General features: G+C 35.8%; 1 protein-coding gene across 1 annotated transcript in view; it reads right to left on the bottom strand.

The window, feature by feature from the left end:
- Nucleotides 1-16,552, bottom strand: part of DCC (DCC netrin 1 receptor) — a gene marked incomplete at both ends in the record, with an annotated part of 1,188,726 nt that overhangs the window by 61,637 nt on the left and 1,110,537 nt on the right. The window contains one exon of the mRNA XM_079717018.1: nt 13,568-13,684. Coding sequence (XP_079573144.1) covers nt 13,568-13,684 — 117 coding nt within the window. The remainder of the gene's footprint in view (nt 1-13,567; nt 13,685-16,552) is intronic.

The following is a 16,552-nucleotide window of genomic DNA, read 5'->3' as shown; positions in this document are numbered from 1 at the left end:
GTATTCCCTACCCCTTATTAACTAAAAATAAAAATTAAGCTAGCTACTGGAATGATCAATTTCAACAGTATATTCCTGTGTATAAAATTAATGAAGTTATTTCTGTTATATACTTGATTTTTTATTTAATTATACCCTAATGTCAATTGCTGGAGCTCAGCATGCACAGCAGTGTACATTTACCAAAGGAAAATCTTTTTTTTTTAAATCACATCCCTCTTACGAAAGTAATTTCATCATCAAGATACAGATTATCTTGCACTATTGTTAGTTAGAAACAGATTTAAAAAACATTTTAACTTAAAAATGCAGATTAATTACATTAAATACATAACACTTTAAAATAAAAAGACTGCTTCTAGTAAACTGGCTCTTAAAACTGCATTTGAGAATTTATTTTTCAGTTTATTTATAACATTTCTTAAAGTGCCTATTAACATGTTTAATTGAAAAATGAAGTTGGGTTTTTTTCAGATAAAAAGTTTTGACTGACTGGTTTGACAATGAAGACTAACTCTTTTTTAAGTGGGTTAAGTAATGGTTGTTTTATCTGAATCGAATAAAAATACATATTAATCATTTAATGGGATAAAACATTTTTTCAAAAAATTATGTTAGTAAAGATATAAGTGATATTTCAATGTTTCCAATCCTGTCTTAGTATATTGTATTACACAAAGTACCTCTAAGTGAAAAAAATCTGCATATGTATTTTATAATTACTTTCTAAGTCTTAGTAAAGCTTTTTACTGTTGTATCTCCTAGAAAGTTAGAAAGTAAGTAACTTGAATGAGTAATAAATACCTTTGAAATTTAGGTAGTTTCTAAAACTTTTACTTCCAGAAAAATTGAAGGAAGACATTATCTAGTTGTTTACTGAAATACTATTAAAAGTAACTTTGTATGAGAGTTCACAGAATAATTCTGGCATGTAATTTGGAAGGAGTTTGAATCTTTGAATGATTGCTATAAAAATCTCATTGTTATTGCACTTGCTCATACTTAATGCAAACAAGGTTTTGCAATGTTTAGATCAATAAGAGAAAACATCGGAATAGAATTTATGCAGTAAGTAATGTTCATCCATGAATACATGCATTAGTTGCACAAAAGAAGTGTCTTTCATGTCATTAAGTGATAGAATTCTAACACAATCTTATTTTATATACAATTGTGCAGAAATACTAATTGTAATGTTAACACACTGAGAAGAAAAATAATTAGCAGTTAAAAACTTGTAGTCACATAAGGTTATAATATAAGTCTAACATCTCAGTTTATAAAAATATTATGTTTCAAAGAAATAAGATAGATGATCGACAAAAGATAGTCATAAAAACAGATGACAATTGTATATTATTCTGTGGGGAAAGTGAATTGTAGGTACTAGTTCAAGGAAAAAATGAGTGATACAACTTTTCTCTGTAAAAGAGAGCTTCCTCATGTATTTTGTAAATGGATGATGTAGGTATCATATTGCTATGGTATTTTTATACTTCTGGCTTTATTTGAAGGAGTGGAATACTAGAAAAATTACATATTTCACAGATACTTAACTTATAATATTGTAAATGTTAAGTTAAAACTGTGTGTGGTGATACAAAGCTTTTCTAAATTATTTTTGGGAGGACTCAAATGAAAAACTGAGATTATTAAATGATATATAGCATCATAAATGAAGACGCTTTATAATCTACAAAATATCTTATAAAAAGTAAATTGTGGCTATACAAACATATGAACAGACTTTACAAAAGGGAAAAGAAATAAAATGACAAGGAAACTTTTAAAAAGAATCAGAAATTCAAATCAGATACTAGCCAAAATAATTATAAATTCCCCAAAGGAAAAGGTTATAATTTTATAGTCTTTGTGTCTGTCAAAGTATGGTGCTGGAGATACTTCATATTTTTCAAGTGAGTTAATAAGAAAGATTTTCTATATTTAGAAATCTTTCATTTTAACCCATTGGAGATTTTTTACATGGTTTGATGTATTATTTAGTCTCCTGATGTGTATAGTTACTATGCTACTATAGTAATAATAATAATAATAGATTTGAATATATTTGTAAATAAGAGTCATATAATAACGTAAAGCCTGTATTCATATAGCTCAAAATCTCAGTCTCTGAAGCAGTTAATTTAATGAATTCACACATCTTACTGATCAAAATGAGATCACTGCATAGTCATTAAGGTTGACTGCCAAATTGCAAAGCCTTTCCTGTGTTGACAATTTTTACTCATAAATAAATGTGACAATGATAGTCTCCCTTAGATGCAGAAGGCACCCACCTGACAAACTGCGCACCTTTCTAATCAATATTGTTATGTGAATTTAACCAATCTTTTAGAATACATTTAGAAAAAAATGTCATAAATATCTCCTGTTTCGAGCTGAATAAATTTGAATAGAGAAACATAATTTGGCAATCCACAGATTCTGTGTAAGTTAGAAAGCTGAGACAACCCAAGAGACTAAATTTATATTCCAGTTCCAGAAAAGAAATTTTACTTTTCATGAGTTTTGCATTTTGACTACTGACCTGGGTACAAAAGGTTTGCAGATAATAAAAGTTCTTTAAAAAAATAATAAATCGGTTGTATGTCTCTGCACATCAGAAATTCTCATTCTTCTATACCCTGACATAAAATAGAATAGTCAGTATTCCAAAGCTTTGGTTTTGAAGTATTTTGATCCATGATTCATTTCTAAAATGGCACAGACATCTACCCTTACTTATAAAACTGTTGTTGCGAAACTAATCATTTGGAAATAAGTTGGATCCAACACTGTGTATTGAAGTGCATTTTGGTATTTTCCCTCTACATGTCAGTTTTGAGAGCCAGAAACACAGACACATACACACACCCTCACAATACAATTCAAGGCATTCACAGCACTGCTCTGTTTATGTAAAACAGCTCAGAGAGCGATATCATCAAGCATTTTCAATAAATCTCTGCTTTGTGGCCAACTATGACTAGAAATCTGTTCTGACACAGCTTGCTGACAATTGAATTTATATGTCATACTGACAACAGAAAGATTTTTCAAGTGGAAATTCCCTCACCAAATTAGTTAGTGCCCTGAACAGGGCACGGTGATATTCAAAAACTTTTACAGCATTTTAAAAAATGTTAGCACTAAACGTGACTGATAGGAAATCTACAGTAGAGATTTTATTTTTAAAGCTACAATTTTAAGAAATAAAGCTCTCTGTAGAGATTTCTCACCATGATACTTGACAAATTTGAGAGATTTGTTGAGGAGGAGAGGTGGACAAACAGAAGAGCAAAGATAATATTTTGAAGTGCAAAGAGTTTAAGTCAAATGATTTCTCATTCTGCTTCTCTTTAGCATCTCTTTATATAGGCAATGGCCTATATATACTCTGGACTATTTGGAAATGTAGTGTCCATAGCCCTTGATAAATATTCTAATTTCCTTCACATTTTCAGGTGTCCTTTAACGAGCAATTGTCACTGGATGGCCGCCACAAGTATCCACAACCTCCACCTTTAGGAAAATAGTGAACATTCACAATGACGTGTTCTGCAGTTATTTTTAAAAATTTTTTTAACATCTTTATTAGAGTATAATTGCTTTACAATGGTGTGTCAGTATCTGCTCATAGTGGTAAAGAGCCCAAACACTGAGGTCAAACTGCCTGGGTTCACTATCCAGTTCTGCCACTTGGTAGTGAATAAATGTCACAGTCAGTATCTAAGATACCTCCCACTGATTCCCTCCTCAGATCTTCACATCCTTATTGGAGTTTCCTGCCACATTTCACCAGGGTTGGTCTGGTGACCAAAGAATGCAACGGAAGTGATGGTATGTCACTTCCAAAATTAGGTTAAATGAGATTTCTCTCTCTGTCTCTCTTTCCCTGTCTCTCTCTCTCTCTTTCTCTCTCAGATCATTCACTCTGGAGGAAGCCAGGAGTCATGTCTTGAGCCAGAACTGCCTGGCTAAATCACTCCTGTATTCCTGACCTTCAGAAGCTGTTGAAAAAAATAAATGGCTGTTTTATGTTGTTACATTTTGGGGGTAATTTGTTATGCAGTAGTGGATAACTATACATTCACTTGAGAGGGTATATATGCTCTCTGTTTCTTGGTTTTCTCATCTGTAAAGTGGAGATGATCATCGTACCAACTTTATGGTGTGGTTCTGAGGATTAAAGAGATTATCCACATGGAAGTGCAGCAGGGTGAGGGGTCAGGAGTCAGCACTGTGGAAATATGGGTTATTGATATTAATCTGCTGAGCTCCTATAGATCTGCCCCAAGACTGAGCTGAATACCATTCAATAGGAAGTATTGTTAAAACAACCTTCTTATATGTCTATGACTTTGATCATGGTGATGGTTTCATGGGTGTATGCATATATCTAAACTTAGTAGATTTGTATAAATTAAATATGTACAGTTATATATATATATGTTATATCTCAATAAAACTAAAAATAAGTAAAAGTTTAAAAAATAAGACCACTTAAAATATAAGCCAAACTTTTCCAAAGATACTGACAATTATTGCCATTATAGTTCTATTAAAATGCTAATTAGTTCTATTAAAAAATACCATTTTACATTTGAAAGAGGAGTACATTAAGTTAGAGGAAACTAAATAGTGTTTTGTAACTCAAATTTGAACCTGAGGGAAGTATGACACTGTAAGATTTGTGAGATTAGAAAGAAAAGTTCTTTCTCTGGAGGAAGAAAATAACTGGAATTATGATCATAAAATCAAACCGGGTTCAAATTCTGGTTCTGTCTTTTAGGAGCTAAGGGAAGGCCCTTAGTTTATCTAAATCTATCCAGCCAGCCCATTTTTCATGTGGTTTTCACACACTTTACAAGATGAGATACGATGTGGAGGTGACTGGACTAGTGACTGCCACAGGGCAGCTATGAAAACGTCCTAAGAGCAAAAGTGAGCAGGGAACCTTAAGACCCTTACAGCCTCCTACAGCCTTCTCTCACTTCTCAAATGAGATATGGCTATGAAGTCCAGAAATCTGAAATAGTTGTGAACATCTCAGAGTACATTTTGACACCAAGGACATCAGAGAGATGAGACTGCAGGAAAAGCAGACTCTGATCTGGGGCTAGAGAACTCCTTTGAGATGAGCTTAAGGCATCACACAGCTTCCTTCTCTGCAGACCAGTGACTTTCCCAGGACACTGTGAGCTCATTTGCTTTAATCTTTTACAAGTTACCCCAGACCACCCAAAAGACTTGACTCAGATGAGAAAGATCCTGGAAGAAAAGATAGGGCATTTTGTTGTAGAAACCTCTAAGATGTTAGGAATTAAGGAAAAATTGGGTGACATAAATCTGAAAAAGTGAGGGATCTTCTAGTCCATCCATATTGCTGCAAATGGCAACATTTCATTTTTTTTTATGGCTGACCTAGAGAATATTATACTTAGTGAAGTAAGCCAGACAGAAAAAGACAAATACTACAAGATATCACTTATATGTGGAATCTCAAAATAATACACATGAATCTATATACAGGACAGAAACAGACTCACAGACATAGAAAACAAACTTATAGTTACCGAAGGGGAGAGGGAGGGAGGGAGGGACAGATTAGGAGTGTAGGATTAACAGATACAAACTACTATACATGAAGTATGTAAGCAACAAGGATTTACTGTATAACACAGAGAATCATATTTAATATCTTGTAATAACCTATAATGGAAAATAATCTAAAAAAAACTGAATCACTTTGCTATACACTTGAAATTAACACACTATTGTAAATTAACTATACTTTAAAAAAAAAGCAATGGATTTTTTATTTTTCATATTACTGTAGGAAACCTTTCTAAAAGCTAGAGTACCTTTTGTACTCCATCATTCAAAATTCTTCCACCAACTCTTTGTCAGGTCCCTTCTGGATTATTACTATAGCTCTGATAATCAAGCTATTTTTTTTTTCCTTTTTTTTTTTTTTTTTTTTCGGTATGCGGGCCTCTCACTGCTGTGGCCTCTCCCGTTGTGGAGCACAGGCTCCGGAGGCGCAGGCTCAGTGTCCATGGCTCACAGGCCCAGCCGCTCCGCAGCATGTGGGATCTTCCCGGATGGGGGCACGAACCCGTGTCCTCTGCATCGGCAGGCGGACTCTCAACCACTGAGCCACCAGGGAAGCCCTCAAGCTATTTTTTGCCTTGTAAAATCCTCCCTAAAAACACAATTCTGTATTCCTCATACGTACCATCTTGAACTTAAAGGCCATGTTTTGACCATGTCTGCACAATCTTACTGACCTGCTGATTTGGATAATCCAGTGGAATTACTAATCAACAAACTTTATATAAAAGATCATCTGCTTGTAGATCAAGAAACCACCTCTGTGCTTTCAACCCATATTTAGTAACAACTGTTATACGAAGTCATTTACACAGCACTGTGGGAATTATAGGGATACATAAAAACTAGTCCTTCTGCAGAAATTCATAGAAATGGAAGGAATGAAATATAACATTCAAGACTCAAAGAATAAAAACTGATCTTAATAAAGTTATCAAATATTGGTTGGAAACATATATTAGGTAATGGTATCATTTCTAATGCAAATTTAAATGAGCTCTGAACTTTCTGCACCTTGCCACTGCTCCCACAGTTCTGAAGAGCTGAAAATTTGTATGCACTTGTGCTTATGGCACTAAAAGAATTGTTTGCACTTATTACTCTTAAGGAAGCATTCTTGGTCAGATGTGGGAATCCACAAGGTGAAGGAATAAATGTTCCAGAAGCCCATTGAGCTGGGACCAGTCTTAAGATACTGGCTTCTCACACCATGTATGTAAGGGTCAGACAAAGATTCTGATTTGAAATCAAATATTTCAGAGGTTAGGAAACTGGTCTTTCATAGGCCAGTTCCTCCCAGTGTCCATCTGTGCACAAGAGAACCTCTGGTAATACAGCACCTCAAGCTAAGAGAATTCCAGTTTTTAAAATCTTGCTTTTTCTCATGTGGCTTTATTTTACTTTTCAATAGCTTCTTTGTTTGAGTTTGAGTTCTGCAGTCAAGTGATTAAAGCAGATAGTGGGAATGGGAAAAGAAAAGGGTTGACTCTCATAGTGAATGTTCTAGAAAGCCCCCAAACCAGTAGCCATAGCAGCATCCAAGCTTTCCCCAAAGCAAAACTGTATGCTTTTCTCTGCCTCAGTCTTTTTAAGAGCCTCTAGTTTAACTTTTTGAGATTTCTTTTTTTTAAAGGCAAATTTTACATTTTCCCTCAAATATTTACTAGGAAAGAAAAAACTGAAAACAAATGGAATTCAAGAGGCTTTTACCCAGCAAAACTCTCATACAGTAAATTATTAAAATTGTACAACTGATGTGATCTTACAGGGTATCCGCTTCCGTCTACATATTTCCTAGCTCTGATTCCTCACCTCTCCTCCCGCATTTTACAGAAGAAGAAAACACAGGTTGAAAATAGAAAGAGAATCTTTCCAAGGCCAAACAAATAGGTTCCATCGAGTAATAAAATACTGAAACTGTAAGAAAACCTACATCTCTCCAGAAATTGCTCTCAGCAAGGAAGTTGCTCACCCAAGGTTACACCTTACTTCCTAGGAGCAGCCTGCATCAGAGACAACAGAACAGCCCCTCCCCTCCCACCTCATTTGGGACAACACAGAGGACAATTCCAGCACCACAGCAACCTACAGGATCAGCTGAGGCCTCCATCAAACTGCATCATCAGTTCAATATCTCCCTCCCAGCAATCCTGCGTCCTTTACCCTCACAGGTGTTATTCCTGAGGCACTTGCTAATACATCTCCTGTTTTCCAATCTCTATTCAGTCTGATTCCTGGAAACCCAGCATATAACTCTTACTTATCCTTGAAAAATTAAGGAAAGTTATACCTGATGTTTCTGATTTCTTGTAATTAATTTCATTTTTAGTAAGAAAAACATTTAAAATAATTCTTTGGCCATTGTAACAATACTCACTTTTTGCTACCATTTTATAGGAAACAACACTCGACTAGGGAAATCAGAATATCCGGGGTCTTTTCCTGCCTATACTATCAGCTGGTATGCTTCTCATGGGCATCAGCTTACTTAGCTGTGAAGTGTGTTCAGGGGTAAGAAGTAGCATATGCCACATAATGTTTTCAACCATGAAGTATATTCTTAGACAAATAAACAGATTTTGTACTTCAGTGAAATTAAATACCATTTCCTGTGGGTTCTAAGAACTAAAAAACACTTCAGGTAGTTTATATTTTATCTGGTAATTACCATTTTATAGAACATGGTGCTATAGATATAGCTAGTGGGAAGCAGCTGCATAGCACACGGAGATCAGCTCGGTGTTTTGTGACCACCTAGAGGGGTGGGATAGGGAGGGTGGGAGGGAGGGAGACGCAAGAGGGAGGGGATATGGGGATATATGTATATGTATAACTGATTCACTTTGTTATAAAGCAGAAACTAACACACCATTGTAAAGCAATTATACTCCAATAAAGATGTTAAAAAAATGAATATAAATAATATAAGGTGTCTTTATCTTTAGAAAAGCAGTATACCATAGAGGCTCATAGGTTGCCCAGTTGTGTCCTAAAGTAAGTTTCTTAAACTGCTTGAGTCTCTGTTTCCCATCTGTAAAATCAGGATAATCTCACCACGTAAGAATATTGCGAGGATTAAATGAAATAATAATTAGCAAGGTAGTTAGTAAGTGAATAATATTTAGAAGTTCTCAATGCTTGTTAGATTTCATTGCATTCCTCTTTCTTTCTAATCACATTATTTCCTTTCTTGTCTAATGAAAACAACTTTAACTGCCCTTAGTATACCAGAAATTTTATTTTATTCTATCTATAACTGCTAAAAAAAGAGCCCTAAAACACTGGTGTGTTATAAACACAAGGCATTCTTTTTTTTTTTCACACACACACACACTGTATTTTATTTTTACAAGAGATAAATAGACTGACACCAAGCATTGTAAATGGATGACCACAACAAAAGCAACAATGATTGCAATTACCAAACACGAAACACACTCATACTATGTCATAATATTGACATTCAGTCCAGTAATCCTCCACTGTAACAGCTCCTTTACTTTGCAGTGAAAATTGATTTGTATACACAAGGCATTCTTATAATACATTTATTTATTCATCCAGTCATTCATTTGACAGATATTTATTTACCTATTTAACTTTTTTTTTTTTTTTTTTTACTATTTATTTATGTATTTGGCTGTGCTGGGTCTTAGCTGCAGCATTCAGGATCTAGTTCCCTGGATCAAACACGGGCCCCCTGCATTGGGAGCGTGGAGTCTTAGCCAGTGGACTACCAGGGAAGTCCTGACAGATATTTAGCAAGTACCAATTTTGTGTTAGGTATTGAGTTATACAATGTGTGTCTATGAAAAATAATTAGATACATTCCCTCCCTATCACATAAGACACTATCTGTTAGAGGAGAGAAAATTTGGACTTGAATACCTAAGCATATGAGGCAGTACTATGTGGAATTAATGCCTAACAAGTGTTAAAAAGAAAGGCCATTCAAACATGGGAAAGGAAGCCCTCATTTCTGGATGGAATAATCAGAGAGAAAAGAATTTATGAAAGCATCAATATCTCTCTGGTCTTTGAAAGATGCATAGAACTTTGTTAGAGATAGCTACCAAGTCATTCCTAAAGGAAAAAGGGTATTCAGAAGGAAAATCAAATAAAGGGCAATGCATGTTTGTGGACTGGTGATTAGTCTGGCTTGGCAAGCGTCTAACATAGCAATAGGAAACTAGAAATGTAGACTTAAATCTGGTATGCTGAGGGATTTTTCCTTTTTTTCTTATAAGGCAGTGAGGAGCCATTGGGAAAATGTATGGAGTGAAATACCATATTTAAGTTGTTTTAGGAAGAAATTTGGCAAGCAGGATACAAAGAAGTCTAGAAGACACAACAGAGAGGAAGATTAATTTTAAAACTGTTTTGACAGTTCAGGTATGAGGCCATAAAGAGGAGAATAAAAATAGGACTCTTGGGAATGGGAATATAGCCAGGGATTCAAAAGATGTTGTGGAAGAAAAAAAAATCAATGGGATGTGGGAACTTATTAGATAAGGAAGTTATATATGGGAGAGAAAGGCCCAGAAGGATTCTGAAACACAATGATCTTTAAGAAGAAAGCTACAGAAAATTGGCACAGATAGAACTTAGTTACAAGAGCAAAGTGACTGGAAGGAAAAAAAATAGAGGCAGCTAAGTGTACAGTGTCTCTCTATGTGGTGATAGGAATGAAAGAAAAAGGACAATAGCTTCACAGAGGACTGCAGCTGGGAGCATAATGATTAAGAGAGCAGAACTCTGAAGCCAGTCCTTCTGAGTCCAAATTCTGGCTCTGCCACTTACTTGCTGTGTGACTGCAAGCTAGGTACTTAAACTCTCCAAGCCTCAGTTCTCTTATTAGTAAAATAGGCATAAGAATAGTACCTACCCCACGAGTTGAACAGTTGGCATTTATTATAAATTCCATGTAAGTTTTTACATTTATTATAGTAAAATTGAGAGCTATACTGAAACACAGAGGAAACATGACATACAGTAGGTAGAAAGAAACAACCATTAGTTCATTCATTTGTCTAAATTGTATTGAGTGAGTGCCTACCATGCGCCAACCTTTGTTCTGGGTGTTGAGGATATGAAGTGATGAAAGCAGGCAAAATCCCTGCCCTCATAGAGTTCAGTAAAATACAGAGAACAAATAATAAACAAACAAACACAATAAAGCAAATAGGATAGTTATATACATTAATTACAAAAACGGAAGCAGAATAAAAAGTGTTGAGAGTGACCAAGGATGATTAAATAGGCAATGGTCAGGGAAGATCTATGTTCTTTCATGGTGGTGGCAGTTGAATACAGACCTGAATAAAATGAGGGAAAAGCCAAGGAAACATCTATGAAAAGAGATTCCAGGCAAATAGGACAGTAACTGAAAAGTCCCTGAGTTGGAATGTGTGTTACTGTCCAAGGAACAAAGAGGAGAGCTATGTGGCTGAAACAGATTATAGAGAAGAGTAGCAGGAGACGATGTGAGGGATACGCCAGAGTCTGGATCACTTGGTGCTTTATAGCACATGGTAAAATCACTGGATTTTGCTTTACATGTGATGGGAAGTCAAGAGGAATAACATGATCTATTCATATATTGAAAAGCTGCCGTGTAGATAACTTACTGTAGGGTCAAGAGCTAAAGAAAAGAGAACAGTTACAAGTTTACAGCTATAGTCTATAATCTATAAGAGATAGTAGTGGCTTGGATAACGTTAGAACAGTGGAGATGGGAAGGAGTGGTCAGATTTGGGACAGGTTTTGAAAGCAAGAACTATAGGATTTGGTGAAAGATTGAATTTGGGATGTGAGGAAATCAGAATAAAGAAGTATGAAACTAGAGTTTTTTAACAAGAGTAAATGGATGAACAGAAAATAGATGTATTGAATGGGAAAAATAATAGGAGGATCAAGTTTGGAGTTGGGCAGACGGAATCATGGAAGTGCAAGATTTCCATTTGGAGCATAAATGGCTTGCCTATTAGATAGCCATTTGGAGAAGGTGAGTCAATATTTTATATGGAAATTGATGTGGATTTCAGGAAGAGGGTAAGCTAGGGGTAAAATCTGGGATTCGTGAGCATTTAAGTGGCACATTGGTATTAGATGACAACATCTAAGAAGCTAGTGTAGATAGAAGACAGCAGCTTGAAGTCTGAGCCCTAGGGTACTCTCTGACTTTTAGAGATTGGGAAGAAAAGGAGGAATAAGTAAAGGACTGAAAAGGAGCAGCCAGGGGAATAGGAAGAAAACCAGGAGCATCTAGGATACTATACCCAAGTGAAGAAAGCATTCCAGGAAAAAATAGTGAGAAGCTACGTCAAATTTTGCTGAGCATTGGAGAATTGACCATTTGGTAAGAAAATGTGGAGATTATTGATAATCTTGGCAACCATGGTTTCAGTAGAGAGGGACTGTGGAAATGTCATTAAAACTAATAAGGAAGATTAAAAGAGGAAAAAGTAGGTATAGACAACTTTTAAAAGAAATTTTCAGGAAAGGGGAGGAATGGGCTTCAGATGCAAGGGCAAGTGGTTCCAGGGAAGATGCTTTAACACAGGAGTTACGAGATAATGTTTATATGCTTATTGGAGTTATCAGTAGGAAGGAAAACTGATGATGCAAAAAAGGGAAGGGACAATTACAGAAAAGTCCCTAAGTGGGGACGAATGGATGTCCTCAGGGAAAGAGCTGGCCTTACATAGGAGGAGAAACAGATCAACTCGGTTTGATGGGTAGATAAGGATGCCATTTTTGAATCCTTCTGTTTTCTTGGTGATAAAAGAAGCATGCTTATTAGCTGGGAGTGGGGAAAGGAGAGAGGTATCGGGAGTCAGAAAAGTAAGAATAGATATAAGACATTCATCTTTTAAAGTGAGACAATGAATGATTAAGAGAAATGAGTGGCATTTCCAAATAGATGACAGTTCACCTTGGATTTGTGGTCATAAATACCCAGTAAATAGGTTATGTGTTTTTCTCTAGATAAATTCAGCTGTTAGGGTACATGGTCAATGTTGGTAGAGGAGCTGACTTAATCAGGGTTGAGTTCTTTTAGGTGAGTATGATAGGGAAGAAGAACCAAGGGAGATGAGGGTGTTTGCAAGGAACTGGAGGTAATAACTGATGATGGATGGGAGTTGAGTTTGGATGGAAGTAAAGACATGAGGAAGATGAGGGACAATGAGAAGGTTGCGGAGTTAATGGATTGGAGGTCCAAGTGGGATTGAAAAATTGTTGCCCAGGGGGCAATAAAATAAGCGGCAGAAAGTAATACAGTGCTAGAGAAAAGGATGATAGAAACTGACATTCTGCAGCAGGTGAAATTATTGGTTTAGTGTGTGACATGGAATTGATGGACTGAGGTGGGAGAGAGCTAATATTGCAGGGAATATAAAGGAACTAACATCCGATGGATTATCTGCATGGATACTGTAATTACCAAAATTGATCATAGAGGTAATGGGAAAGGAAGTGATTCCCAGATACTAATATCTTCAGTGAATGTGGGAGTATGACAGAAAACTTTAACAAGAAGGAGGTAGTAAGTGATTATCTCAATATTTGTTTCAAGGGTACTAGATTATTTAAATCTGAAGATTGGACCTTTAAAAAAGATAAAAAATCCATGAAGGTGGTCATTAGAATAAGATGAATAATGACAAAAAAATTTCAACTCTTTTTATATCAATTCATATTTCTTATACTTTCTTAAATATGTATCAAGTGATTGCCAATAGACAGATCATTTGATTGCATACAACAAATACAACAATAACAGAGTGCAAGTTCTAACTTCCAAATATAAATGATATAATTTTACTCATTCTTCATTATGTCCATTTGCCCAGAAAGTTCAGAGAAAACTCTAATTAGGTTTTGATAATTGATAGAGAAAAGATACAAACAGAAAGCACTTGACTGCTCCATTGTGGTACCAATTGTTACTCACCAGGATTGTTGGACTGGGCATCCATAGGAATCATGAGCTTGGCCCGGGTGGCTCGGCGTGCAGCCAGTGACCTCTCCAGGGTAGACATGGAGCTCCCTGCTTCTTCTGTGTCTTGACCTAAAAGAAAAACAATACTCCTGAGTATTAATGATGCAACACTTCATTTCTAGCCAGGAACTCCAATGCCTTTTTCATTTCATTGATGTTTTAAATAATAATATCTACTTTTTTTGTTACCCAATCAATATGCTCTCATTGTACAAACATTAATAAAATTTACCATAACCTCATTACCCAGAAAGAACCATTACTGTTTTATTTATAATTTTTGCATATGTATGTATATGTGAAAGCAAGAGAGTGTGTATTAATATATTTATTTCAAAAATGGCATTATACCATATATACTGTTTTGTAGCCTTCTTTATAAAATAACATAAAAACCTTTCTCTGTCAATAAATAAGTCAGTAATATAATTTTTTTTTTTTTTTTTGCGGTACGTGGGCCTCTCACCACTGCGGCCTCTCCCGCTGCGGAGCACAGGCTCCGGACGCGCAGGCCCAGAGGCCACGGCCCATGGGCCCAGCCGCTCTGTGGCATGTGGGATCCTCCCGGACCGGGACACGAACCCGCGTCCCCCGTATGAGCAGGCGGACTCTCAACCACTGCACCACCAGGGAAGCCCCCAGTAATATAATTTTTAACAGCTCCATAATATTCAATTGTATGAATTTACCACAATCTTTGCAACTTGTACTTAAGCCCCAAAGACATTAAATTTTATTATAAAAACACAGGAAACAAACTACATTCTTCAAAAGTACAGCTAGCTGTCTCTATACAAATTTATTATAATTCTATAAAATGCCATACTAAAGAGTCATAAAAAATAATAAGAAAAAGTGATACATGCAGATTTTAAAATTTAATAAAAATCTGTTGAAAAATAAAACTGAAATTCTGAACACTATGTATCACTAAAAAGTATATGATTCATTAACATGAAGTTTGGTGGTTTTTTTCCTTAAATGAAGTATAGTTGATTTACAATATTATATTAGTTTCAGGTGTACAGCATAGTAATTCAGTATTTTTATAGATTATACTACATTAAAAGTTATTCAAAATAATGGCTATAGTACCCTGTGCTATACAATTTATCCTTGTTGCTTATCTATTCTATACATAGTAGTTTGTATCTCTTAATCCCATTCCCCTATTTTGCCCCTCCACCCTTCCCTCTTCCCACTGATAACCACTAGTTTGTTTTCTATATCTGTGAGTCTGTTTCTGTTTTGCTATATACATTCATTTGCTTTATTTTTTTGATTCCACAAATGAGTGATATCATATACCGTTTGTCTTTCTCTGTCTGACTCATTTCACTAAGCATAATATTCTCTAGGTCCATCCACACTGCTGCAAATGGCAGAATTCCATTCTTTTTTATGACTGAATAACATTCCGTTGTATATGTATACCACATCTGTATCCATTCATCTGTTGATGGACATGTGGGTTGCTTCCATACCTTGGCTATTGTAAATAGTGCTGCTATGACATTGGGTGCATGTATCTTCACAAATCAGTGTTTTTGTTTTTTCTGGATAAATAGCCAGGAGTAGAATTGCTGGATCACATGGCAGTTCTATTTTTAGTTTTCTGAGGAACCTCCATGCTGTTTTCCACACTGGCTGCATCAACTTACATTCCCACCTACAGTATACAAGGGTTCCCTTTTCTTCACATTCTTGTCAACATTTGTTATTTGTAAATTTTTGATGATAGCCATTCTGAAAAGTGTGAGGTGACATCTCATTGTGGTTTTGATTTGCATTTCTCTTGTAATTAGCAATGTTGAGCATCTTTTCGTGTGCCTATTGGCTACCTGTATGTCTTCTTTGGAAAAATGTCTATTCAGGTCTTCTGACCATTTTTTGATTGGGTTGCTTGTTTGTTTGTTTGTCTTTTTGATACTGAATTGCATGAGCTGTTTATATATTTTGGATATTAACCCCTTGTTTGGTAATATCATTTGCAAATATATTCTTTCATTTGGTAGGTTGTCATTTCATTTTGTCAATTTGTTTGTTTATTTTTTTTTTCTCTGCAAAAGCTTTTAAATTTATTTAGGTCCCATTTGTTTATTTTTGCTTTTATTTCTTTTGTCTTAGAAGACAGGTCTAAAAAAATACTGCTACCATCTATGTAAAAGAGTGCTCTGCCTATGTTCTCTTCCAGGAGTTTTATGGTTTCAGGTCTTACATTTAGGTCTTTAATCCATTTTGCATTTATTCTTGTACATGGTGTGAGGAAATGTAGTCTCATTATTTTACATGTAGCTGTAAAGTTTTCCCAGGACCATTTATTGAAGAGACTGCCCTTTCTCCACTGTATATTCTTGCCTCTTTTGTCGAAGATTAATTGACCACAGGTGTGTGGGTTTATTTCTGGGCTCTTTATTCTGTTCCATTGACCTATGTGTCTGTTTTTGTGCCAGTACCATGCTGTTTTTTTTTTTTTTTTTTTTTTTTTTTTTGCGGTATGCAGGCCTCTCACTGTTGTGGCCTCTCCCATTGCAGAGCACAGGCTCCGGACGCGCAGGCTCAGCGGCCATGGCTCACGGGCCTAGCCGCTCCGCGGCATGTGGGATCTTCCCAGACTGGGGCACGAACCCGCATCCCCTGCATCGGCAGGCGGACTCTCAACCACTGCGCCACCAGGGAAGCCCTACCATGCTGTTTTGATCGCTGTAGCTTTGTTGTATAGTCTGAAGTCAAGGAGCCTGATACTTTCAGCTTTGTTCCTTTTTCTCAAGATTGTTTTGACAATTTGGGGTATTTTGTGGTTCCATATGTATTTTAGGATTATTTGTTCTAGTTCTGTGAAAGATGTCATGGATATTTTGACAGGGATTGAATTAAATTTGTAGATTGTGTTGGATCGTATGGCCATTTTAACAATATTAATTCTTCCAATCAGTT

Source organism: Hyperoodon ampullatus, assembly GCF_949752795.1.
Source record: "Hyperoodon ampullatus genome assembly, chromosome: 13".
Taxonomy (NCBI): domain Eukaryota; kingdom Metazoa; phylum Chordata; class Mammalia; order Artiodactyla; family Ziphiidae; genus Hyperoodon; species Hyperoodon ampullatus.
The sequence above is the reverse complement of the archived record's forward strand: the minus strand, read 5'-3'. Positions and strand labels throughout refer to the sequence as shown.